The sequence below is a fragment of the Panthera uncia genome, chromosome D1 (assembly GCF_023721935.1).
Source record: "Panthera uncia isolate 11264 chromosome D1, Puncia_PCG_1.0, whole genome shotgun sequence".
Classification (NCBI taxonomy): Eukaryota; Metazoa; Chordata; class Mammalia; order Carnivora; family Felidae; genus Panthera; species Panthera uncia.
Genome location: NC_064808.1, coordinates 51,558,805 through 51,585,117, shown reverse-complemented (window position 1 = coordinate 51,585,117; position 26,313 = coordinate 51,558,805). Strand labels below are relative to the sequence as shown.

At 36.2% G+C, this 26,313-nt stretch overlaps 2 protein-coding genes across 2 annotated transcripts; one reads left to right on the top strand and one right to left on the bottom strand.

The window, feature by feature from the left end:
• Positions 1–10,362: 10,362 nt before the first annotated feature.
• Positions 10,363–11,434, top strand: LOC125936903 (olfactory receptor 52A5-like). Its single transcript, XM_049651278.1, has one exon. The coding sequence runs from the start codon at positions 10,414–10,416 to the stop codon at positions 11,362–11,364; it is 951 nt and encodes a 316-aa protein (XP_049507235.1). The 5' UTR covers positions 10,363–10,413; the 3' UTR covers positions 11,365–11,434.
• Positions 11,435–16,730: 5,296 nt separating this feature from the next.
• LOC125936898 (olfactory receptor 52P1-like) lies at positions 16,731–17,760 on the bottom strand. Its single transcript, XM_049651263.1, has one exon. The coding sequence runs from the start codon at positions 17,736–17,738 to the stop codon at positions 16,785–16,787; it is 954 nt and encodes a 317-aa protein (XP_049507220.1). The 5' UTR covers positions 17,739–17,760; the 3' UTR covers positions 16,731–16,784.
• Between the last annotated feature and the right edge of the window lie 8,553 nt (positions 17,761–26,313).

The window sequence follows — 26,313 nt, the reverse complement described above, 5'->3', positions numbered from 1 at the left end:
TTTATGTACTTATAACCTATTCTCTTCAATCAGGCTTCTACAGGAAAGATCAAGACCCTCTCATGAAGCCTTCCATCACATTTCCTGACCTGAATGTTCTTTGGGTTCTCCGTGTGTATGTGAAGTTCTTTGGTGAGCTCACATAGTTGTGGAAAGTTAAGGCAGGGCAGGCTAAGGGTTTCAAGATTAAGGCCTATGCCATCGCTTCACAAATATGAGAAGGCCCAAATAAATCACAAAAAGTGGTCATGAGTAATAGGAAGTATAGTTATCTAAGACTGTACTAGAAATGTCTCTGAATGTTCAAAATGTTCTATCCCCTCTCAGACTGGGAAGCCCAAAGGGAAGTGTAAATGTATTATTTGTTTAATAAGATTATTTCTATTCAGAAAGTTATAACTGCAGCATTCCTAACTTTCTGGCTTGGTTGATTTTGTAATGATAAAAACAACAGTGACAGCAATAACAATAATAATTATACATTTATGAGAAAATCTTGCTTCCCTCAGAAACCACAAAGTACTCTCTCCAAGTCAGCAACTCTTTTTCTATTTTAAACAGCAAAGTCTATATTAACCACACTTTAATACCACAAGATATTCTAGGTAAAATAGTAAATACATGTACTAGAGACAGCGCAGGAATCAGGAACCAGCTTAGTTCACTTTTGTCTAAAATAACAGTTTCTGGACACCTGGGTGGCTCAGTTGGTTAAGCATCTGACTCTTGGTTTTGACTCAGGTCTTGATCTCACAGTTTTGTGAGTTTGAGCCCCACATCAGGCTCTGTGCAGCTGGCAGCACAGAGCCTACTTGGGATTCTCTCTCTCCCTCTCTCTCTCTCTCTCTCTCTCTCTGCCTCTCCCCAATTTGCACTGCCTCTGTCTCTCTCAGAAAAAAAGCTTAAAAAATTAAAAAATAAATAAAATTACAGTTTTCTGATATAATAACAGTAAGATGCTTCTATGAGCCAACCCAAATGAAAGTCTGAGTAGCAGATTCTGGATATTTGGAGTTGCCTACCATTAGTTCATTAAAATTGACTGCCACCAGCGTGGTGTCTCAAATTATGTGGAAAAAAATCCATGGGTTCAAATAGATAGTTCAACACAATCAGCTATTGTTGGAAAGACTATTTCTACCTCTCTTTTTCAACTTCATGATACATTCAACTTTAAAGTTTATTTATTTATTTATTTATTTATTTTGAGAGAGAGACACAGAGAGAGAGAGAACAAGCAAAAGAAGGGCAGAGAGAGGGGGAGAAAGAGAGAGAATCCCAAGCAGTTTCCACACTGCCAGCAGTGCCCAGATTCAGACCTTGAACTTATGAACTGTGAGATCATAACCTGAGTCGAAACCAAGAGTCAGATGTTTAATTGACTGAGCCACCAAGGTGCCCTGATATATTCAATTTTAGAGTTCATTGAAAGCCTGTATGTTATACGATGGCATTATTTGCCCCGTTTGTTACTAACTTCAGTGTCAGGCAAAGACTGAGATCTCTTCTGTAAAAACTTTGTGGGATAGGAACAGAAACAGCTAAGATTCAGGGAATAGAGGCAAACACGTTTTGGATTTTTTAAATATATCTTTATGCCAAAAAAAATTAAGAAGCAAATAAATCTAATTGTGTTGACCACAGGGAACATAACTGATCACTTCTTCATTACTCGGGAGAATTGCATCACAGTCTTGCCTAGCTGCTAACACTGTATTTCTCTCAGTGGAAATAATTTTTTACATTAAAAACTTTGTGTTTTTTTATCTAAATAGTTTATAACTACACCATATGAGTAAGTAAGTGCACATAAGAAGGCAGAAGAATTAAACTTGTGAGTACGTGTTCTCATAAGTGGCTCTGAGATCTAGATAAATATTTAGAAAGGATCCAAAGGAAGTGTGGGGTAATTGCACCTTATAATTGTGCATAAGAAGTCACTCCAAGCAGAATCCTTGAAGGGAAATAAGTAATTCACTTATCAGATCTGACCCAACATATATTTTGACCCAGAAAAATGTTCTTGGAAGAATATTCTTGGAAGAACATTTTTCACCTTTCTTTTCTTCTCTCATCCATACTTAATGTCTGTGGATCTTTCATTAAAGCAGGTATGCATTCTGACTCAGGTGAATCTATAAAGATAATGCAGAAGTGGGAACAAAGAAAGCTTACACATAAAATAAAATTCCTAACATTTTTCTTAAACTGGTTCTTTGTGTTTTCTAATCCTTCTCTATGCAGATATACTCCTGGAAATAGAACAAATGGCTTTGCTTCCACATTAAATTTGATGTGTTTTTTGATATTAAACATATCCAGGGAAATTAAACTGCTAAATTAATTAATTCCTATTAGGGTGCACTCAGTAACTAGTCATTGTCTTACATTGGAGAGCATAAAGGAAGACTTTGGATTTCTGCTTAAGAACATCAGGAGATGAGGGGTGCCTGGGTGGCTCAGTCAGCTAAGCTTCTGACTCTTGATTTCAGCTCACGTCATGATCTTGAAGTTCATGGGGTCAAGCCTAGTGTCAGGCTTGCCCCTCCCTCGTGCATGTTCTCTCTCTCTCTCTCTCTCTCTCTCTCTCTCAATATAAATAAATAAACTTAAAAAAAGAACATAATGAGATACTTCATAGAGGGGATGATTCTTGAGCTAAGAGTTGAATAATAATTACTTGTCATGTAATAAAGGTATTGGATACAGGAGGAAATCTAAAGGAAAATGTATTATAAGGAAAGGAAAGTATAATAAAATTGTAGAATATAAAATGGTTTTTAAAATTCTAATATATGTTTTCTTATGACAGTAAGTTTATAGCAGGGTTAAATTAAGTGTAACAAAAACAACACTGTTAATAGTATATACTAAAGTTCACGTCCTATATGCTAACTATACATTTAGTCACTAAATGTATAAATGAGTTTGAAGAAGTGGTAGGTTATCTATTTTTTTCTGGAGAAAATGAAATTTTTTACTGCATATACAATTATGCACAGTAATAGAACTCTTTATAGGTGTCTTGGTCTAATGAGGTATATTAGCTGCATGGTTGGTAAAGCTAGATTAAATGAGAATACTAGAATATCAGGCAAAAAATAAGTGTTTTTTTCCCATTTCTCACTGAAGTAGAGGGACTTTTCCATCCAGCCTCAGCCAGTCAGCAATGAGGTTAACCACAATGTGGCATCAGAAGTACGAAGATAAATACTACTCTTGACTATATTGGAGAGATACAAAAAAAAAATGATAGAAAGAGAGATACAGAGTCTTAGAAAAAGAGACGCAGAGAGAGCCCACCAAAGGTTAAAAAAAAAAGACTCTCCTATAACTAACACTTTTCCCAATCTCAACAATCTTATGAGTCACTTTTCATCTTCATTTTGTTGGCAAGGTGAGTGATGAACTGGAATTAAAGGTAGGAATTATCTTCCCAAACATTTTAAGATAGGTATTGTCTACTCGATAAGTCAACAAGAAGAAGGAGTATATGGAAGAAAGTCCTGTCAACAGCATTAAGAAAAGTGAATTCAATTCAAAAAAATCTTTAAATCTGTTCTATTTCTTTTTCACCATGGTAGAACTGTTTAAAAGGCAGTTTGATGTTTGAGTTCTATTGTCAAGTTAAATTTATGGAAAAGCAATATGTATTTCTGATTTTTCAGTGATCATCGTAGCTGTGGGGCTGGGTAATATTGCCAGAAGAAGACACCTAGAATAATAAGGAGAGTCATGAATATAGCTGTCAGTGGAATTCATGGTATCAACAGTGTAAACAGAGTCAGACAAAAGAACAAAGGAAGGGTATGTTGAGACAGAAGAAAAATCAAGATAGGTTATGATGGAAACAAAGTATGATCACATTTTGAGATTTTCAGACACAGACTGATGGTAATTAAAGAGGCAAAGTTTATTTTGTCACTTGACCGAGGAGTAGCTAATGTATCATATCATGAATAAAAAGTAAGAGAAGAATGTGAATTAGGAAGAGATAGTGGCCCTGAATAGGAGAGAAAAATAAACATGTGACCACAACATGCTGGAAATAAAAATGAGATATTTATCAGAATGCAAATTATGATGAGTAACTTGTGATTGAATAATGTCTTTTGTATACATTTCCAGATGATATGCAAGTTTATGTGATAGTTTTATGAAGTTCTATGAGTGTCAAACATGAGTGAAAGCTTTTATTCATGGAGATTTAAAAAATAGCAAAACAAAGTAAAAGACCTTATTTTCCTCATTCCTGATCATTAAAACATAATAAGTATATTATTGTTTCTTCCAGGACAGAAAAATAAAATCCAGATACAGGAATACTTGTTCCCTTTCACCTTTTATTTCTGTACTCTACATATAAAAATTCTGCGCCTTTTAGTCATTTACCTTTTTTTAATTTGGAAAATTTAGATGAATGTAATTTGAAGCCAATAATCTCACTCAACAAGTTATATTCTATATATTACCAAGACAGAAAAATTCTAAAAGAATTTGTTGGCTGATACATAGGCACAGATAAAAGAATGAGGTGGGTAGACAACAATTTTAGGACTGTATTGACCAATGAGAATACAGGATAGATTGGTCTTAAGCACTGAGGGATGGAAGGTGATGTACATGAGTGGTATTACCCAAAGGAGACCTTGACTGAAGGTGATTGAAGATGTAATGGTAGCAAACTAAGAATACTGACCTCCCACTAAGGACCTTTGTGAAGGTATGGGGAGTTAGTTAATCATGAGAATTAACGACAGGGATATACTTAGTCAGGGATGTTGGCATGTTCTTTAGTCAGCCATGATGAGTTTGATTTAAACAACAAATCAAACAAAGAAACCCAACAAACAAAATCTTTGGATTTTAAAAGCCCTTTAAAGACTAAGGGATTTAAACTGCAGATTTTTTTTTTTTTGGCTCATTTACAATCAGAACTTCATACCTCTGAAATGAAGTTTATACAACCAACTAAAAGAAGAAAATCTATTATCATCCAACAAAAGTAAGAAGTAGAAGTCCACCTTGAGTAGAATTAGAGTTATTTTGGGTTTTAGTTTCTGTATTTATTTTGAGAGAGAGAGAGAGAGAGAGCATGCACGAGCGCATGTGGGAGGGGAGGAGAGAGAGAATCCCAAGGAGGCTTTGCACTGTCAGTGCAGAGCCTGACACGGGGTCCGATCTCAAGAGATCACAACTTTGAGATAACAATCTGAGCTGATATCAAGAGTTGGGCACTTAACCGACTAAGCCACCCAGGTGCCCTGGAATTAGAGTTTTAACGTCTATTTGAAAAGCATTCATTTCATACATCTATCTCTCTGTATTATTTTGTAAAAATTTAAACCGACTCAATAGATGTTTACCTGCTAACGAATTAATAGCATACAAGGTAGCAGAGAGGTCAAAGCTGAAGGTTTTTATGATGAATCATATAAGGAATGCCAGGGGGTTGAGTCTTTTCCATGTACATATAAGATTGTTTGATTTTAGGATCCAATAAATCCTCATGTGAATAGAAATTAGCTTTCCCTTAGATATTAAGTCATCCTTAGAATAAAGCTTCCTTCAGGTGGGTGTGGGTGTAGCGTGGTGTGGTCACAGATGAACACTGGCTCCCTTAGAACTAATAGAGAATACCAAAGAAAGTGATTAGCAAGTGTGAGAAACGAGATGATGAAGGTGGGAAGAAAGTTTCTCTGGAGATTAATCATCTCCCTTCCCACGCTAGAAAGAGAAAAGGAACTATACACATTATCAATAACTGAAATGGACCTGCTTGGACAAATTTTTAAAGTGTGTGTGTGTGTGTGTGTGTGTGTGTGTGAGAGAGAGAGAGAGAGAGAGAGAGAGAGAGAGAGAGATGGAGAGAGATTGAGAGACAGGGAGGGAGATTGAGAGACACAGAGAGAGATAGGGTAGTAACAGAGTAGAGTAGATGTGTTTAGGGATGTAAGGAATGTGAGTAGAATATGAAGAGCCAGGAACAGAACAATTAGATCGATCCAGAGAATCAACACAAGGTTCCTGACCATGGATTCTGAGAGCTAGACTAAAAGAATGGCTGCATATCAGTGATTTCAGATTCATCTGAGTCCTCGATTACCCAGTAATCACTGAGGCAAATTCTTAGAGAATCAGGAAGGTTGAAGTTTTCAATTAATTGATCCTTCAATACAGAGATTATCTTGGTAAAAACCACCTAAAGTTTGTATATATGCACAATTTACGTCCTTTCAAAGGAGAATGCATTTAGACTTAGTATTTTGCATGTGTTGAAACGAAACAAACAAGGGGGCAATTTGTGTAGAACGCCTCATATATCTACATCCTACCTGCAGCTTCTTGGGGAAGGATTAGCTTTGCCAGGGGAAGGGCCCAAAGAACCAGAAATTAATTGAGTCATTCCTACCAAACTTTGTCATTACAAATGATAACAATAAAACTAATGTTTGACATCTATGTTAAAGATCAACAACCTTCTTACGTTGAAGACGTGGGGTCTGAATGCATAGTATAGTCTAAGCACAGGGCCGGATGTTCCATTGGGAAAATAGAGCTGCGTCATAAAGGGGTCAACAGGGGTGCAGCCTCATTGTCTGCTGCAGGCAAATTCTGCAGTAGTAATGTGTTTACTCAGCCCCCGGCACATTGTCTTTTATATAGGAGGTACTCAGTAAAGGGATATTGAACTTAACTGAATTCTATCGCAATAGTGTACCCAAGAGAAGGAAAACATCCAACTGAATGTGATAATGTCATAGTTATGTGATTTGCAAGCAAATGTTTAAATTGGAACAAATACTAACACTCTCACAGCAGAATGAATGACAGTAAATAGGCCACTCAACTGTGCATTAATTTCCAAGGGTGGGTTTTATAGGAGCAGGTATTTAATAGAAATGGGAAAGGGGTGGGTGAGGGAAGTGGGGAAATACCGCACTTTGATTAAAGAAGACAGTTCCACAAAATTTTAATTTTCTTGTTGAGCGTTACCTAGTTTGGGGCAATTTTAGCCTTTATTTCTGGCTTTATTAGACGCTTTTGTGTGTTCTAGGAATTTTATCCTACTCATGAAACCAAAGAAAAATTAGATTCTATGTAAAGAATACAATCACTTTAATAAGAAATATAAGAAAAGTATTTTTCATCAATAAATCATAGTAATTGAATTTCATTGAACAAATACATTTTCAGTATTTTCTGTTATATTTTAAGTACTTATGTCATTTGATATTTTCAGATTTATTTTACAAAAATTATCTTGTTTAGAATCAGTAATTACCATCTATTCTTTGAAAGAATATTATTTATCGATCAGATATTAATATGAGGAAGTTTTCCAAGAGAAATATGATACATTATAACTTTTCATTTTAGGCCATTATTATTACAATTACAATTTTCTGTACAAAATGTGTATATCTGAATTTTGATAAAAAATTTTATCCCTGCATCGAGATTTCTTTATTTCAAAATCTGTCTAGTTTGTCATTTGATGTCATCAATTTTATTTGTGCTGTTTATTTTTAAAACATCTAATTTTATCTGGGGATACTGGAGAATATTTCACTAGGGTCCATTTCTGGGGTTAATATTTGTTTAAAATACTATGATGTAAGCTCTGCTATAGACCCCTATGTGTATATATTTAACTTTATTTTTAATAGGCTTTATTTTTAGATTAGTTTCAGGTTTACAGAAACACTGTACAGGAAGTATAGAGTTTCTATATACCCTGTCTTCCTCTGCCATCCTACATTTTCTCTGGTAATTAACATATTGCATTAGTGTGATACATTTGTTACAAAAGTTGAGCAAGTAGATAATTATTATTAAATAAAGTTCATAGTTTACATTAGGGCTCATTCTTTGTATTGTACATTTCTTTGTGTTTGGACAAATGTATATAATATCCATAATTACGGTATCATGTAGAATATTCTTCTGTCTTAAAAAGGCCCTGGGTTCCATCTATTCATCCTTCTCTTTTCTCTCTGAAACCCTGGTGACTGCTGATCTTGTTATTGTCTCTGTGGTTTTATTTTTCCAGAATATGATATAGCAGGGATCACATGTATGTAGCTTTTTTAGGAACTGCCTCATTGACTTAGCAATATGGATTTAAAGTTTCTACATACCTTTTGTAACTTGACAGTTCATTTCTTTTTATCACTGAGTATTTCATCATAGGGGTGTATCATGGCTTGTTTACACGTTCACCTACTGGTAGAGATATGGTTGCTTCCAAGTTTTGGCAATTGTGAATACAGATGCTATTAATATTCATGCACAAGTTTTGTGCTTACATAAATTTTCAATTTTCTTGGGTTAATACTTAGGAGCATAATTATTGGACTTCGTGATAAGCCTAGGCTTAGCTTTGTATGCTGTCTTCCAAAGTAGCTGTACCATTTTGCATCTTCACCATTAATGAATGAGAATTCTTGTTTCTCCACCTCCTCACCAGCATTTAATATATCAGACTCTTAAATTTTAGCCATTCTAATAGGTGTGTGGTAGTATTATATTGTTATTTTAATTTGAAATTCCCCAGTGAACTAGGATGCGCATTTTTTCTATGCTTATCTGTCATCTATATATCATCTTCAGTGAGGTTTCTGTTCAGATTTTTGGTCATTTTCTTATTGTTGAGTTTTAAGAGTTCTTTGTATATTTTGGAGTAAAAGTCCTTATTTCAAATATGTGCTTTGCAAATATATTCTCCCTGCCTATGCTTTGTCGTTTTATTCTCTTAACAATGTCTTTCACAGAGCAGATGATTTCCAAATTTAATGAAGGTCAGCTTATTAATTGTTTTTTTCACTGATCATACCTTTAATGTTAACTAAAAGGTGACTTTCAAAGCCAAGATCTCCTAGATTTTATCCTATTGTCTCTTTTAAATTTTGTATAGTTTTGCATTCTCAATCTAAAAGTATTATGACCTGGAGTGCCTGGGTGGCACAGTTGCTTAAATGGCTAACTCTTGATTTTGAATCAGGTCATGATCTCACTGTCCTCAGATCAAGGCCCTCATGGGGCTCTGCACTGGGCATGGTGTCTGCTTCAGATTTTCTCTCCCTCTTCCTCTGCCTCTCCCCCACTCACATGCACTCTCTCTCACTCTCTTTAAAAATATCAATCAATCAATCAATTAATTAAGGTTTTTTGAGAGAGAGAATGCGAATGGGAGAAGGGCAGAGAGCAATGGAGAGGATCCCAAGCAGGCTCCACGCTGTCAGCACAGAGCCCCACAAGGGGCTCAGACCCATAAACCATGAGATCATGACCTGAGCTGAAACCAGGAGTCCAACGCTTAACCAACTGAGCCATCTGGGGACGCCCCAAAATAAATAAATCAATAAAAATACTGTGATCCACTCTGAGTTAATTTTTGTGAAAGGTGTAAAGTCTGTGTCTACATTCCTTTATTTTTGTGTGTGGAATGTGCAGTGGCTTCAGCATGATTATTTGAAAAGACTATTTTTCTCCATTAAATTGCCTTTGTTCTTGTGTCAAAGATCAGTTGACTACAAGTATGTGTGCCTATGGGTGGGCTTCAGTTTTGTTCCCCTCATCAATTTGTCTATTCTTCTGCATGATCACACTGTTTTGATCACTGCATCTTTAAGTTCAAAGTCCAGTAGTGTCAGTGCTCCAACTGTGCTCTTCTTCAGTGTGTGTTGCTATTCTGAGCCTTTTGCCTTTCCATATTAACTGAGGCAGAGATGTATGTATACACAAAGTAACCTGCTGGGATTTTGACTGGGGTTACATTGCTTATATACATCAAGTCGACAATAAGTTACATCTTAATAATATTAAGTTTTCCTTTCCTAGGCACAGAGATATTTAGCTTTTTATTACAATGATGCAAATATTGTTATCTCTAAGGTCAAAATCACTACTTTATAACTTCCTATTTTCCCATGGTACAGCATACTGCTTGAAATGGCGAATGTTCCTCTTTTTTTCTTTGTCTTTGTGTTCACTGCACACTAAATGACTATCTATGAATTTCTCTTGGCTAAAACCAAATTGATATATGTAACATCGTAAGTTCCTGAACCTATTATAAAACTAAACTAATATCCTTAACTTATAAATGCACACAAATGCACATACATCACCAGGTATGAGTGGGTCTGCTTTGCATATTGAATTGTTGTGTATATTTGTGTGCCCTTGTTGAGAGGGAGAGAGAGAAAGAGAAAGAGAAAAAGAGAGAATTTAGGGAGCCTGTATGTGCATCCCTAGACTTACAGCATCAATAAACATGTATACTTGAAAAAAATGCCCTTTAAAGACACATTCAATTTTTGTTTCTAGGAATGTCTACATGAGAACAAATAAAGAAGAGAGAAACACAAAACAAAACTTGAAGCATAAATCAGGCAACTCCAAGGCCACATGTTCAAGCTCAATGGCACAGTCTTCATGCCCTCAGTGTTGACACTGGTCGGGATCCCTGGCTTAGAATCTGTGCAGTTCTGGATTGGAATTCCTTTCTGTGCCATGTACATCACTGCTCTGTTTGGGAATTCCCTGCTCCTGGTCATCATCAAATCGGAACACAGTCTCCATGAACCCATGTACCTCTTCCTGGCAATGCTTGGAGCAACAGACATTGCTCTCAGTACCTGCATCCTACCCAAAATGCTAGGAATATTCTGGTTCCATTTACCAGACATATATTTCGATGCCTGTCTCCTTCAGATGTGGCTCATCCACACCTTCCAATCCATTGAATCAGGAATTCTGCTGGCCATGGCCCTGGACCGCTATGTGGCCATCTGTGATCCCCTGAGACATGCAATCATCTTTAGCCACCAACTCCTCACTCAGATTGGGGTTGCAGTGACACTCAGAGCAGCCCTCCTTGTAGCTCCATGTCTCATCCTCATCAAATGTCGGCTGAAACACTACTGGACCGCTGTGGTCTCCCATTCATACTGTGAGCACATGGCCGTCGTGAAGTTGGCAGCAGAAGATATTCAAATCAACAAGATCTATGGTCTGTTTGTGGCTTTCACTATACTTGGATTTGACATAATCTTCATCACACTCTCCTACATCCGAATATTTATAACTGTCTTCAATCTGCCTCAGAGAGAATCTAGGCTCAAAGCCTTTAACACATGCATTGCCCATATTTGTGTCTTCCTTGAGTTTTATCTCCTGGCTTTCTTCTCCTTCTTTACACACAGGTTCGGGTTCCACATTCCACCCTACATTCATATTCTTCTGTCCAACCTTTATCTGCTTGTCCCTCCTTTGCTCAATCCTATTGTGTATGGGGTGAAAACCAAACAGATTCGAGATCGAGTGTGTAAGATTTTCCACTTTAAATATCCATCTTAAGGGGTGCCTGGGTGACTCAATCAGTTAAGCAGATGACTTCGGCTCAGGTCATGATCTCACAGCTCATGAATTTGAGCCCCGCATGGGGCTCTGTGCTGACAGCTCAGAGCCTGGAATCTGCTTCAAATTCTGTGTCTCCCTCTCTCTCTGCCCCTCCTCCACTCATGCTCGCTCTTTCTCTCTCTGTCTCTCAAAAATAAATAAAAACATTAAAAAATTAAAAAAAAATAAAGATTCATCTTGATATCTCATTTATCTTTTGTCAAATAATAAAAATTTATTTTGAGAAATACTAGTTTGAGTCACATTCTGTGCTGTTTCCCGTTTGTTTGTGCTGCTGACATATAAAGTTTTAGGTTTTACATTGGAGACAGGCTCTGATTCCTATTTAAACAATTTCACTTTTTATGGATACAGAATTAATTAATCAATAGATGACATAAAAGGCAGAAAACATGAAGACTTGTTTCTGGTTTAGTCAGTGAAGGATTTTCTTCAATCTTTCAGTGAGGAAGTTTCTCAAAAACAAGTAAATTTAAGTGGTTACCCTCTGATTGAAAATTTTAAGATCATGCAGTTTTTTAAAAACATAAGTTCATTTTAAAGTTGATAACTTCAATGATCATGAACTAACTACTTCTTTGTCAACTAATTTTGATTTCAGTAATCTTTCTCCTCCACCTCATCTTCATCATCATTTTATTATCACCATGAAAATCTTTTAACTTATTTTCTGACTTACTTTCATCTGAGCGCTATGAAGGTTCAGATGTTTAATTCTGTATTGGAATTGTTATGATCAGTGAATCAATATGGGTACATTATAATTTACTAAAGTTCATATTGTATTCATTTTTTAAATTTTTACCTAATTTCTTCCTCACCACCCGCCCCCCCACCACCACTGGGTCCCATCCTGAATGCCCCATTGCATTTAGGTATCAAGAGTCCCTAAGCTTCTCTTGGCTATACTTTCCTGTTCCCAATGACTTGGACAATATTGAAGAGTACTGTTCAGGTATTTCATAGGAATCCCTTCCATTGGAATTAATCTGATGTTATTCTAATGATTAGATTGGAATTGTATGCTCTGGGGAAGAAAGTCATAGAAATTAAAGTCACATTTTGATCGCATATCAGGAGTACATATTATCAACAATTTATTCACTGTGTGTATTGGCTTTAATTACTTGTCCAAACCAGTGTTTGTCAGATTTCTCCATTTTACTTCCCATTTTATACTGTATTTTTGGACGAAAAATCGCTATATGTAGCCTATACTTAAGGAGTGGGGATTTATGTTCCTCCTTTGAGGATGGAATAGGTGCACAATTTGTTGAATTATTTAGAATTCTTTTACATGGCAGACTGATTTATTCTCCCTACTTATTAATTTATTCAATCATTTATTTAGATCAGTATAGACTTACTGGTATTTTTGGTATAATTTGGGTTATAATCCAATGTTACTTTATTTTATTGCTCATGTTGTCCCAGTTTGACCATTGGGTGCACTTTCATTTGGTTTTCACTCCATTTTGACTAACCCCTCATTTTGTGTGTGTGTGTGTGTGTGTGTTAGTGTGTGAGTGTGTGTGTATGTGTGTGTAGCAATTCTTGCTTTATGGCATTGAAAGGTGCTCTAGGCTCATCTTGGGCATTTCCTCCCCAGTCCTAGAATTAGCCATTTTTCTAGGAAGTTTCATTCCTTTTATTGGTGAATAGCATTAGAAACCCGTAACTGGGCCCCAGGTACGCTTGTTGCTGCCTGGGTATCTTTCTTTGGGTTCTTTCAGCTGACACAGCAATGAACTTTGTGTGTATGCTAGCCTATGTACGTACACATATATATAAATATTTCCATATGCAAACACTGTACCTAAATTAATATAGGGTTCTTACTAATATCTGCAACATTAATTCAAGAGACAGAGCACGAGTGGGAGAGAGGTAGAGAGAGAGGGAGACACAGAATCCCATGAGCTGTGTGATCATGACCTGAGCTGAAGTCAGATGCTTAACTGACTGAGCTACCCAGGTGCCCCTTCCCCACCCCTGATGGATCTTTCTAACAACTTTCCCTTGCTTATCAGTAAATTACCACTCCAACAGTGAAAAATCTGTCTTCAACCATCTGTCACCAACTGTTAATTTCCAGTATGCTTCTAAGATCATGTCAGAGTTGTAAATCCTTGCCCCTGTGGGAAACAACTCTATCAACTAAACTACAGAGTTTATAGACAGTACCGTTGCTTTTATTCTTACACTCCACTCATTCCCAAAGGTGCCTTAGTCAGTACCTTTTCCCATCATCCCCCTCTGTGAAGATATTTTGTACATTTGCCTACAAATACATTATGTTCTTACAATCTGCATTGCTTCTGGGAATCCTCCAAATTTCTAAATAATTAGTTTTAATTTCTATATGCTAATGTCCACTCTGTGCTGTAAATTTCTATTGTTTTTTTAAAAGGTACATAATATCATGTATTCACCATCACAGTATCATACAAAAGAATTTGATCTACCAAAAAAATCAGATGTACCTCACCTATTTATTTGTGGACAAGTGGTTTTATTCCTTCCTTCTAAATCCATATACCTTTTATTATTATTTTTTTTTGTATTGCATTATTTCTCTAGCTAAGACTGACAATATGATGCTGAATGGGAATACTGAGTGGTGGTATATTTGCCTTGTTCTTGATTCTAGAGGTTTCTCACTGTTCAATATGATGTTAGATGTAAAGTTTTTGGAGATGTTCTTCACTGACTTGAAGAGTTACCCTCTAGTCTTAGGTTGATGAGAGTTTTCTCCCCAAGAAACAAGTGTTAGATTTTTGTCAAGGTTTTTAGTGCATCAATTGATATGACAACATGATTTTTCCTCTTTAGCTTGTTGATGCAGTGGATAACATTAATTGATATTTGAACATTGAATTTATTCCCATTAGTGGTGTGTGTATTTACTTTGAAGTGACACCCAAGTATAATGAATTTTAAAATAAATTGTCCTAGCTATAGCTATTACTTAAAAAGAAAAACCATTAATTCTTCAAAGGAGATACTTTGTTTCTATATTATGTATGTCCATTTTGGCCACTGGAATTTTTGGTGTTCTTGGAACTAAACTATAGAATAAATTTCCCACATTGATGTGTATATATAGGAAATACTGAATGGTAAAGTAGGCCTATGTATTTTCAAGAGTTTATCTGTAAATTTTTTGTGGCTTTTATAATGTGGTTCTTATAAATAAAATTTTGATAGAAGGTTTAAAGCTTAAGGGAAGGTCAATAAAGACAAGCGGACAGGAATATAAGACATTATAATGGAATGAATTGTTGTTCTAAATTATATATTTATATAGAAGGACAGATAGTAAATAATTTGAGGGTTTGGGGTCATGTGATTTCTGTCTTAATTATTTAGCTTTGCCACCGTAGGGCAAAAGCTTCCATAGACAATGCATAAATTAATGGATATGGTGATGCTCCAATAAGACTTTATTTACAGAAAGAAGCAGCAAGCTGCATTTCATCTCTGTGTGATGCTTTGTCCCATATGCTGGACATATCCATATTCTGTGTGATTGATCAAGAGCAGTTTTAGGCTATGTAAGTGCAAACTATAGTGTAGCCATTTAATTTTTAAGTTCAGGGTTTGGACTAGATTTATTACCTGGATCCAGTGTCTTCCACTGTACATAAGATTGTATGGACCTTTCACCATCACTGTTGCATTGTCTTTTGTTTCCCAAGGTGACCAATGATTTTCATAGCGACACACACCAGATCTTTTCTTATTGGATGTCCCGACTGATTTTCTAATTGTATGTTTTTCCTTGAAGGTTTATCCTTCTTTCGTTTTTATGACACTGCTGTCCTCTGGGTGCATTTTCATGTTTCTTACTATGTGTATTCAGTTCTGTTGGGATATTACCTCTACTTGGAAACCCTCACCCAGTTACCTGGTGATATTATCATCACTCTTCAAGGCTCAACCATCCTTTTCTTGGAACTTCCTCCAATACGCCTCAATTAGAATTTTTTCTCAGACTCAGGGTTATTTTTGGTGTTTCATAATCATCTACACATTTTTAAATGTATTATATTTATTTTTTTTCTAAATTACCTGGGATGGCTGTTGGATTTTATTTTCTCTTTACTTATTTTTTTTTTTTTTTACCATTTATTTTCTCATGTATCTTCCTTTGGCCTATATTTCACATTTAATCAACACTCTATAACATTAACTGATTTTCTATTACTGATTTCAGTGACTTGACATGTTATTCACTGAAATAAGAATTTTTTTTTAATATGGCTTAAGTGGGGGAATAAGTGCAAAATCTCCTCCTTGGGGCATTTTGAATGTGTGTTGACTATCATGATAATTATGTTTCATAAATTGTCTCATTTAATTCTTACTTTAACACTATAAAGTATAACAACTATTTTCCACATTTACCAATGATGAAGCTTAGGATTTATAAAGTTAAAAATGACACTCATCCAGCAATTAGTGATGGAATCAGTGTTTAAACTTGATTTTTCCCCCAAAACCCAGATTTAAAATATCTGATAAAGCCACTCTGAATATATTAAATGAATAAATGGAAAAACTATACGGTTATTATAAGAAAACATAGCTCTCTGCAATCTAAAACACACAAAAGTTGATGAGATACATATATAGTCAGCAACAAACAAGAATATGGCTGCAGATGAAACGCCTGAAAAGATAAAGTTTTGAGGAACTAATTCATTTGAGAACACAAAATTGTTCATGAAATGGCCACAGAATATATACCAACCTTGGTCAAAAACAAATAATTTCCAATTCAATGAATGCTTCAGCCCATGATGATCTAAAGTAAAAGAATGTTTTGAACAGAGCATTTTATAGATATGCCCAAAGTAGTGTTCTCTGTGTTCCATGTATAATAAAATTAACATCTTAAATTAAGAAGTGAATTGTTTTCAATTTCAGCACTGAATGAATATGACCAAAACAAATTGAGATGCACTGAATCCATAAAAGAGGGGGGAGGCAGAGAGGGAATGCCATGTGGGTAAGTACTATTTCAGAGTCTTGGAGTTTTATTCAAGCTTGGAAAGCATAGTACTAATGGTACCAGGCTACACTAATTGGACCTTTCTCTAGTAAAACAGAAAGAAACTTAATCATGGAGGTTGGCATGGTCCTCAGTCAGCCAGGATGAGTGGTGAATTAAACAAGAGAAAGACAAGGAAATATTACAAAATAAAAATAAGGGAAAATACACAACATCAAATGTCCCCGCTAAAAGGTATAACTGAATTGAAAAATAGCATCTTGGGGACAAAGTTGCAACTACTGTTAACATACCATGACTTCATAAAACAGATTCTGCCAATATGGGTTTGTATTTACATATTTTAGTTTCCAGAAATCTTCTTGTTTGGGAAGAAGAGACCAACCACTCGGTCGCGAATCTGCTTGGTCTTGACGCCATACACCGGGGGATTGACTGCGGGAGGCACCAAAAGATACAAACTCGCAAAAATTATATGAATGCTTGGAGGTACTTTCTTGCCAATGCGGTGAGTTAGGAAACTAAACAGTGCAGGGGTGTAGGAGACAAGTATAGTGCACACATGGGCAGCACAGGTGCCCAGCGCTTTCGAGGGGGCATTCTGGGAAGACAGCCGGAAGACTGCCTGGAGGATTTTGGTATAGGATGCGGCTATGAGCCCTAGGTCCCACACCATCACTGAAAGGGCCACAGAGATTCCGTACACTCTGTTAATGAGGGTGTTGGCACTGGCCAACTTCACCACAGCCATGTGCTCACAGTAGGCATGATTGATAACAAATTTAGTATAACATGGTAGCCTTTTAATAAGAAGAGGACAGGGCAAAACCATAAGGATAGCTCGGGTCATACCAGCTAGACCCATTTTAATGACCATTGGTGTTGTCAGGATGGTTGTATAACGCAATGGGATACAAATAGCTACATAGCGGTCAAAGGCCATGGCAACCAAGAGGGATGATTCAATTATGCAGAATGTGTGAATGAAATACAACTGTGTCAGGCAGGTGTCAAAGTCAATCCAATGTGCATCCATCCAGAAGATACCAAGCATCTTGGGGGCCGTGGAAGAGGCAAGAGCCATGTCATTCACTGCCAGCATACAAAGGAAGAAATACATAGGCTGGTGGAGGCTTGGTTCTAGTTTGATGGTGATGATGATTACACTGTTCCCCAGCAGGGCCAGGGCAAACAGGAGGCAGACGGGGATGCCAATCCAGCAGTGAAAATCTTGCAAACCAGGAATACCAACCAGGAAAAAAGATGAGATGTAGCGATGTGTAGCATTGTCTGCCATGTTAGAACTGGAGAGTTTGCATGCCCAGATACAAAATAGCCAGACTAATCCCTATGCACAGAAAGCAGGTTGACAGAATGATTGGTTCTGTGTATGGAGATTCCATGCGTACTAAAATAGTGCATCTAAAGGGCTGACTTTTCTCTGAAACTTCTGTAAGCTGTTGGGTAAATCACTTCACCATTATTTTCTTTTGCAAATAAGATCTAGTTAAGTTCTTTCTAAGTTTTCTCTTCGCTGTCCAATTTTATTCTATTCTACTCTTTCATTTTTATTATCTACTAAGTATACAGGTAGTGACAAAATTTCTGCTTCTTTGTGCCTAGGATTTTTCTGTGTTTGTGATATAAACAGCTTTAAGAAAGGCAAAGACCACTGTTCTTGGGGAATTTTCAATGATGTGTGGAAATGCATGCGGGAATACATAAGCACACACACACACATGTGTCCATATTTGCAGTCATTTGCAAGTTATGTAAAAGGCAATTGTAATTTTAATGATATGGTAGTCCACAGACAACTTAATCAAATAATCAGGAATGCATAATGAGAAATTCAAGCAGTTTAAATATAACCAGAATTCTTGGGAACATTAAAAAGTAATAAACTCTTATTCTCACCCCTGGTTAATGCTTTCTTATTTCAGAAAAGATCTTGAAGATAATCAGAAGGACAGGATATTAGAAGCATGTCTTGAAAGTGAGGACTATCAGCTGAATACAGTAGAAAAACACAAATCTGCCATTAGGGTTTTCACTGCATATTCTCCAGATATCAGGGTTTTTTGGGGTTTGCTTTTGTTTTTTGCAATGGCTATATTCCACAATTTTCCATATAATTCAAAAATAAGAACTTATATGACTGCATTCATCAGCCCACCCAAATTTATTCATATTTTAATGAATATGTTAATTCTATATTAATACTATATTAATAAGGAAAAACTGTTTTTACTGAGCCATCCAAGAAAAGTTAACTTTATTCAACATCTTATAAAGTACCATACTTAAGTTTTAAAAAGATTTACAAGGAAATTAATTTAACATTTTAAGTGATTAGGGGAGAAAAGCTGTAAATCAGTTATGTGTCCTCCAATTTTTTTGGGGGGGGGTTTATTTCTTCACTCTTTCAGATAATGTAAATATTGCTATCAACACACATCTTCAGTTAATAGGAATAATGTAAGTCCATTTGGTGTTCTGCCTCCTCTGACTCCTAGCCTTGACCTTGGGTTTGCAACCTGCCTAATGGCAATGAATAGCAAATCAACATCAATCCAGTCCTCCTGGTGTCAGCGCCACAAGCATCTTTTCATGATCCTTTCCTGATCTTGTCTTTTCATTCAGATAACTGCCCTTAACCTTCTTCTGACGATCTAATTTCCTCCCAATATTATAATTTTGGAATGCACTTCCCAGTCTTCATAACATACCTTTTGAAATTTGTAATTGTCCTCAATGGCTGCTCCTGAACTCAACCGATATGAAAGGTCAATAAATATTAATAAATATTCCTATTGACAATGCCTCTATGTTTGAATTTCCACCTAATATCTGTGAGGGAAAAACTTTCTGGTTATAATATGCACATTCTCCTAGCAAGCGCATGCTACTCTGGACCTGAGTAAGTATCTGAGGTGTTTCTTTGTAAGGAAGTGGGAATTCAAATTTTAGTTAATTATTATAAACATCTCAGAAGAATTTAGAATTTAAACATTATACAAACACCCAGATTTAGTGGATTGCCACATCGGATGTGAGGCCCACAACTTCAGGTAGAGATAAGATACCCTGGGGCAAGAAACTGTGAGTATCAAACGTTTAAACTATAAAAAGTAAGTTTAATAAAAAGAGAACTTAATACCTTTACAGGTTTGTCCATGTTCCATGATTTTTCCTCCTTAGTGTAGAACCAAAAATTCAAAAGGACCATTGGCAGACAACTAGGTATGCAGCAATCAAAATAATACACCTAGAAATATAGACATGATTTCTAGCTAGAAAAAATTACATAAAATAAAAAATAAGCTTAATTGCTTTGTGATACATACATACTTACTGACCAGAGTAGGTCTATAGGCATCAGTAAATTTACTTATAAGACAATGCTAAGAGAAAGATGTTAAGTTGTTTCAATTTATAGACAGCCAGGCTCCCTTCAGGGCACTAGAATGTGTAACACAGGGAACCACAGAGAACAAACTCCAAGTACATGTCAGCCTATTCTGAATGAACTCAGCAAGGTTGTTCATTACCTTATATTTAGCAGATTGCCACAGGTCAGAAAGTCCCCACACCTTCCTAGTTTCCTGTTAGGTCTGTTTTTGTATCTGTTTCTGAAACATACAGATACAATGTTCCTTCTGCCAGCTGGGTTCTGGCATTTTACCTGCATCTGGGTTAGTTAGCAGAATCCGTTGCCTTCCATCTGCCATTCCAGCGAGGATAGTGGTAGTGGCCATGTAATGCTTTCTGTATGATCTGTCATATATATAAATATGTCCCACACAACATTCACTATTTTCCTGAAAGCTCCCCTACCATCTGTCTGTATCTCATTTGCTGGTAACAGCAACCACACAGTCGTTGAAGCCAAAAATCTCAGAGTTATCCTTTACCCTTTGCCATTTGTAACCTTAATAGTACAATCAAGCAGCTATTACATCTTGACGAATTTAATTATTTGATACTTATCAAATACGGCATGTGCCATCATCTCCATCTCCTTTAGCTGTGACATTCATTAACTTCCATGTAGTCTGTGACCTGGCCTTCTAATTATTCCTCCTATTTCAGGTTTTTCCTTAGTCCATCTTCTCACACGATCAGCTATCTTTCAAAAGTTAGATATGATTAGTTTGCTCCAAATCTCATCTTTGAAAACATCATCTTATTTAAAAAAAATTTTAACTCACTTTGTCACTTGCGTTTGCCTTTTTCAAGCCCCCCATCTTGCCACTGCTTCGCTTCAATGTGTTCCAGAACTTCTAGTAGTTCTGGGATCATACTGTACAGTTTTTACTTTTTTATGACTTTAAACTGACCCTACCCTTGAATTTGACTAATTTTTCCCTTATTAGCTTGATAAGCTTTTATCTATCTTTTTAATTCCTGCTGAACATTCTCTGATTCTCTGAAGTGCTTGCTGTCTACTTCAAACAGTTAATGACTTCTCCTATGCAATTCTCCTATATCTTTCACACACATTGATGAGCACAAGTGCTACATCTTTTGGTAGCTATTCATTTACATAATTGCTCTAAGTACTCCACTATCACATGAGACACGAAATAAAAGGACCACATATTAAGGACTTGGTGTCTCCAGTGTTTTGCTCACTTCCTGACACAGTGGAAGCAACTAGACTGTCAGTGATTTGGTATTAACTGAGATATTCTTTCTGCCAGATAATGTCACATTATAATAGCGTAAAGGTGGTTTTGAATCATGGGAGCACCTTATGTTCTATGTTGGCCAATGGGAAACTGGTGGTTCTAGACTTTCTAAATATCCCTTCATCAACAAATACAGTCCTCCTCCAGCCTAATCAAAGATAGTACATTCTTTTAGTTTTCATCAATACTGTGCTTCATTTCAAAAAGCAGCACAGAGTGGAAGTGTAACATCACATCCAAAGGACCCCTATGTGTTAAATCTTAAATGGGTACAGAAGGAATTATTTTGAGACACGGAGAATAGCATTTCATAATTGTTTTTAGTGACAGACATAAATTCAAAACCTACTTTTTTTCTCTTCATAAAGGAATATATACATATATATATAGTGTATTATGTGTATTACATGTATTATGTGTGTATATATACATAATGTGTATATATGTATATGTATATATATATGTATATAATCTGCATTTTGCTTTCATTCTTTCCAGAAACTACTGTTATTCAAAATTTGCAACCATTCAAGGAACAAATGTATTAAAATAGTTGAGAGCAGCATATATGTGCCAAATCTATATTTTCAGCACCTTAAATGGGGGTAAGGGCTTGAGGAAAAGACTTACGTGTATTTTGGAAGATAACAAAACCAATTTATCTTTTCCAGCAACAAAAGTCAAAGAAAAGAATGAAACTCAAGTCTTCATCCCATAAAATTCTATCCCATTTTCTATCTTAAAAAAAAAAAGACAAAGAAGTGGGGAAAACTAAAAAGGTGTTTTTCTTACATAGGTGATTCTCTTAAATTGTCATGATCTGGAGTGTTCATGAGACTCACCCTTGCACTGCTGTATTTCATTTCATGCACTTTCATACCTCCTACTCCAAACAAAGTTCATCATCAGAACTGATGTCTAACTGGATCTCACCCATATTCGCTGACTTTGCCATATGGCTTGTGTTTTATTTTTCTACTTGCATTGCTGCTATATTAATAGATGAATTTGAAATATGTACGCAAAGACCCTTTCTAACCCACTGGCCATTCATCATTCCCAGTTTCCTTCCTCTAAAGACAAACTCACTACACTATACGTCATCCCACATGCATTTATCATCATCTACAACTGGACCTCCCCTGAAAACTTAAATTCCAAAAAAACTGCATCTATTCCTCTCTCATACTCTAGCACACGCATTAATTCTTGCTCTCTAGATAAAAAGATTTTGTGACACATCACTTCAAACTTTTATTCATCAGCATACCCAAATATCTCATTCCATTTGCTTTTTCAGGGACCAAGAACAGGCTGCCCCAAGATGGGCCACTTTGGCATGAAGACTACCCTGAGCTGAAGATTATCAAGACCCTACAGGCTCAAGAGAGCCTTCTGTCCCTCCATTAAGTACCTACAACAATCTAAACTGGGAGCCTCTCCCAGAATATGGGTTATTAGCAGAGAAGGATTTTATCTGAGCTATCTGTATGGCAGGGCAAATATCTAATTACCAAACATCTGTTCTTCTTCTTATTGTCCTGTGAACTGCATTCTTCCCTCTGAAGTCCCAGACCCCTAAGACCTTCTCTTTAGTTCAGGGTAGCTTTTAGACCTCATTGTACCTGACTGTCTCTGGAATTTCCATGTCTGTATGGATTCCCTGTATGCACACTATTATATTTGGTTTTCTCCTGTTAATCTGTCTCATGTCAATTTGATACTTATTCCAGCTAGAAGGACTCTTGAAGGGGACAGGAATCCTTCCTCCCGGACACTTTCCTTCTCATCCATTTTGCAGTTCTCCCACTTTGTTTCCAACTCTTTTGCTTCTGTGCCTGAGATATGGAGCACTACTGGGGGAAATTATAGCTGTAGGGATTAGTATTACTTAAACTGTATCTCAGTTTTCTAAACTCTAAAATGTGGGTAGTAAAAATATATTTCATTTTATTGTGTTGTTTTGAGGAGTATATAACCTAATTATAGGAAATTTTTAGTCAGCCACCTGGCGCATAGTAATCACCTAACAAGTGCTAGCTAATATTATGAGAAATGCTATTCAAAGAATAGCATTCCACAGGTAGAAACTCTGACTATGACACGTAATAGGTATTTGATTTCCACCTCATAAAAACTATGCCTTTGTTTCTTTAACAGTGTGACAGAATAACAATAGGAAGCACTCATTCAACTGGTTTCTACAAGAAATGAACAAGACTATTCACATAAATAAGACCATATTAACATAATTAAAAATCGGCATTTAGAAAAGTGGCTGGAACATAGTCAACACTCACAAATGTTACCTATTAATAAATTTAATTGACTTACACTTACTGCGTTGTCCTTGTACCAGATTGGACACTTGCTGCTTAGAAGGGAAAAGTGTTAAGGACTATAACTTTCCTGAGAATTCCTATTTTACTTGCAAACACTCTTAAATTATATTCACTTCCACCACTCCCATCCAAAGACATCAAAGACATGAGAGAAGGAATCCTTCTCCATGTCCTTGGTTAATGATCCACTCATCTATCCTCCAAACCAGTAATCTGCTCTTAGACAGATTCACTAAACCGATAACCTGTGTCCTCTTAAATTTGAACTTCCTCACCACTGTACCCTCTTAGTTCATTGCATTAACTTTAAAACTCACTAATGTTTTGCTGTTCTCCATTTGCTTCAGCTGATTTCTGACACATTTCTTGGAAGAAAATTGAAAATTCCTTATTTCTTAACATTAGTGTGGTGCCCCCTACAGATAAGAAAACTGCTTTTGCAAAGTTGGTTAACAATCGCCTAAAAATGAATGAGACTATCCCTGACTTGTTTGTGACTACTTATTTTCATGTTCATCTCCTTCATGAGACTGTGAGCATCATACAAATAAAGATACTGAAACCCAGTAAACTGCTAATAAATTTTGAGTGCAAACCGTATGTTTTCGTACCTCTTCAGCAGTCTTAAGTAGTTCCCATATTTTTATCCTGTAATTCCTGCCTCTGACCCACTAGAGATGGCCAATAGCTCCATAGTCATCTACTACTTCTGCTCTTCACTTTCTTCAACTGCTTTCTGAAAATATAATCCTATAACATTGGGACCACCATGAGTTACACAACCAGAAACCAGTATGTAGTAGGAAGTTCTTAGACTCTTGCGTAAAAAGAAAAAAGAATTAGTACTTTTTTAACATTGGAGAATATTCCCTCCTTATTCTCTAGTACCAGATCACATTACTCCTCCTGTCTCTTGCAAACATGTATTGTGATTTCTCTGCCTAAATATCTTCTTTTCCCGTTTGACTGCCACCTGCTTGATCTAAAATAATACCGCATATAATGACATGAATTCTTGTTCTCTGCAAATCTTCAAATGATGATTTGCCATTGCCATGTCCAGACAAAACCACTTGCCTAGGAATGGTTAAAAGGTATGACAGTGGTGACTTCAGGGGCACTGAGGCCTCTACGGGCAAGATGGTATCCATGGCTGCCTTGCGATGGGTTATTAAGATGTTCAAGGATCTCATAAGGTTTTGGAAAGCCAAGAAGTCCTCTGATTATATACACAGGAGACATCAAGATGGAGGGAAAATAAGACAGGCCAGAACTATGCACAGACATATTAACACTAGGGCAGACATAGAACACTGGGATTCCCCAGAGTTCATGTGTGGATAAAGCTCAAATGTTTCTATTTTGTCTCTACAGAGACAGGCCTAAAATGCCCAGTGTCCCTGGACTGTTAATCAAATGATTAGTCCATATAGAATGTTGTAAGAAGACCAAGAAATAAAAACGGCCTTAGTGTAGACAGACAGTCTGACAATTCCTATTGACTCGGGAAATAATAAGGTCTGAATTGATTATAATCCAGGCTATTTCAAGATCCCCATTTTATTATTCTTTTCTCTTGTTCCATTTACTGTGACATGATATCCATATGTGTGGTTACTTTGTAATTCTTCTCACCATGTTCATGGGTCCTCATACACACTCACAGACTCGGGTGTATTCTCTGTTCTCTTAACAGTTTTTCACAAATTATATTTTCGTTGCTTGGGATTTTAAGCCTCTGATATTTTCTGGTTTAATATGGTAATAAATGATACTTCAAATATTCATAGATTTCAGACACTGCATTTCTTCTATTCCTAATGCAGCTGAGCATCCTTGCATATGCTGGAGGGTCACCGTAATGTCATTTGTGGGTTTTTTTTTCTCATGGTACGTAGTTGTTTTCACTTATTGACTAATTTTATTGTTCGTTTTGAGTTTTTCTTGTTGATTTTCAGGTTCTTCTTACATATTCTAACCTAAAACTAGTGATAAATTCTGCCAATGAGTTCTAATTGGTTATTTATGTGTTAACATTGTCCATAACGCCTTTAGCTGAAAAAGAAAATCCTTCACTTCAATGTAAAGTCATCCAAATTTTGCCTATTTTTTAAATAGTTCACCCTGATTTTAACATTTTCCCCACCTTTTCCCTTGGACTTTAACCCCTAAGATCTATTTTTGAACTCATTTCATGCTTAATCTCTGAAAATCTAGAATAATGACCCTATACCTAAGTGTTGGCTGCTCACCCTCCTTCTTTCCCCACTTGGATTCTGAATGGTGTCTCACTCCTGGCTTTTTTCAACCTGGCACATTTCACCCTCTGAACACTAGTTTTATCATTTTCCTTAAAAATTCACTGCAATTCATTCTTTCTTTCCATTTCTTGTTCTTTTCTATTTGTGAGCCAGTGCCATTAACTTCAAAATAACCTTGAAAGTGCATAAAAGTAATTATCTTTCATATTCTCCACAACATTCATATCATCTTGTCCATCTATCCCGGTGTGGTTATCCCTCCTGTGAATAATATGAATGTTCTCTGAAATGAAAGTAACAGGTCTCTGGGCAATGTTAATACATTTTATTGCAATAAAACAATCAACAAAACTAAAAGACAACCCTTGGAGTGGGAGCAGATATTTGCAAATGGCATCTGATAAAATCTATAAAGAACTTATCAAACTTAACATTCAAAAAACAAATAATCCAGTGAAGAAATGGGCAGAAGACATGATAGACATTTTCCCAAAGAAGACAGACAGATAGCTAACAGACACATGAAAAGATGCTCAATATCACTGATCATTAGGGATATAGAAATCAAAACTGGTAAG

Coding starts and splice junctions, on each gene's coding strand:
- LOC125936898 (XM_049651263.1), bottom strand. CDS start 17,738: ATGGCAGACAATGCTACACATCGCTACATCTCATCTTTTTTCCTGGTT.
- LOC125936903 (XM_049651278.1), top strand. CDS start 10,414: ATGTTCAAGCTCAATGGCACAGTCTTCATGCCCTCAGTGTTGACACTG.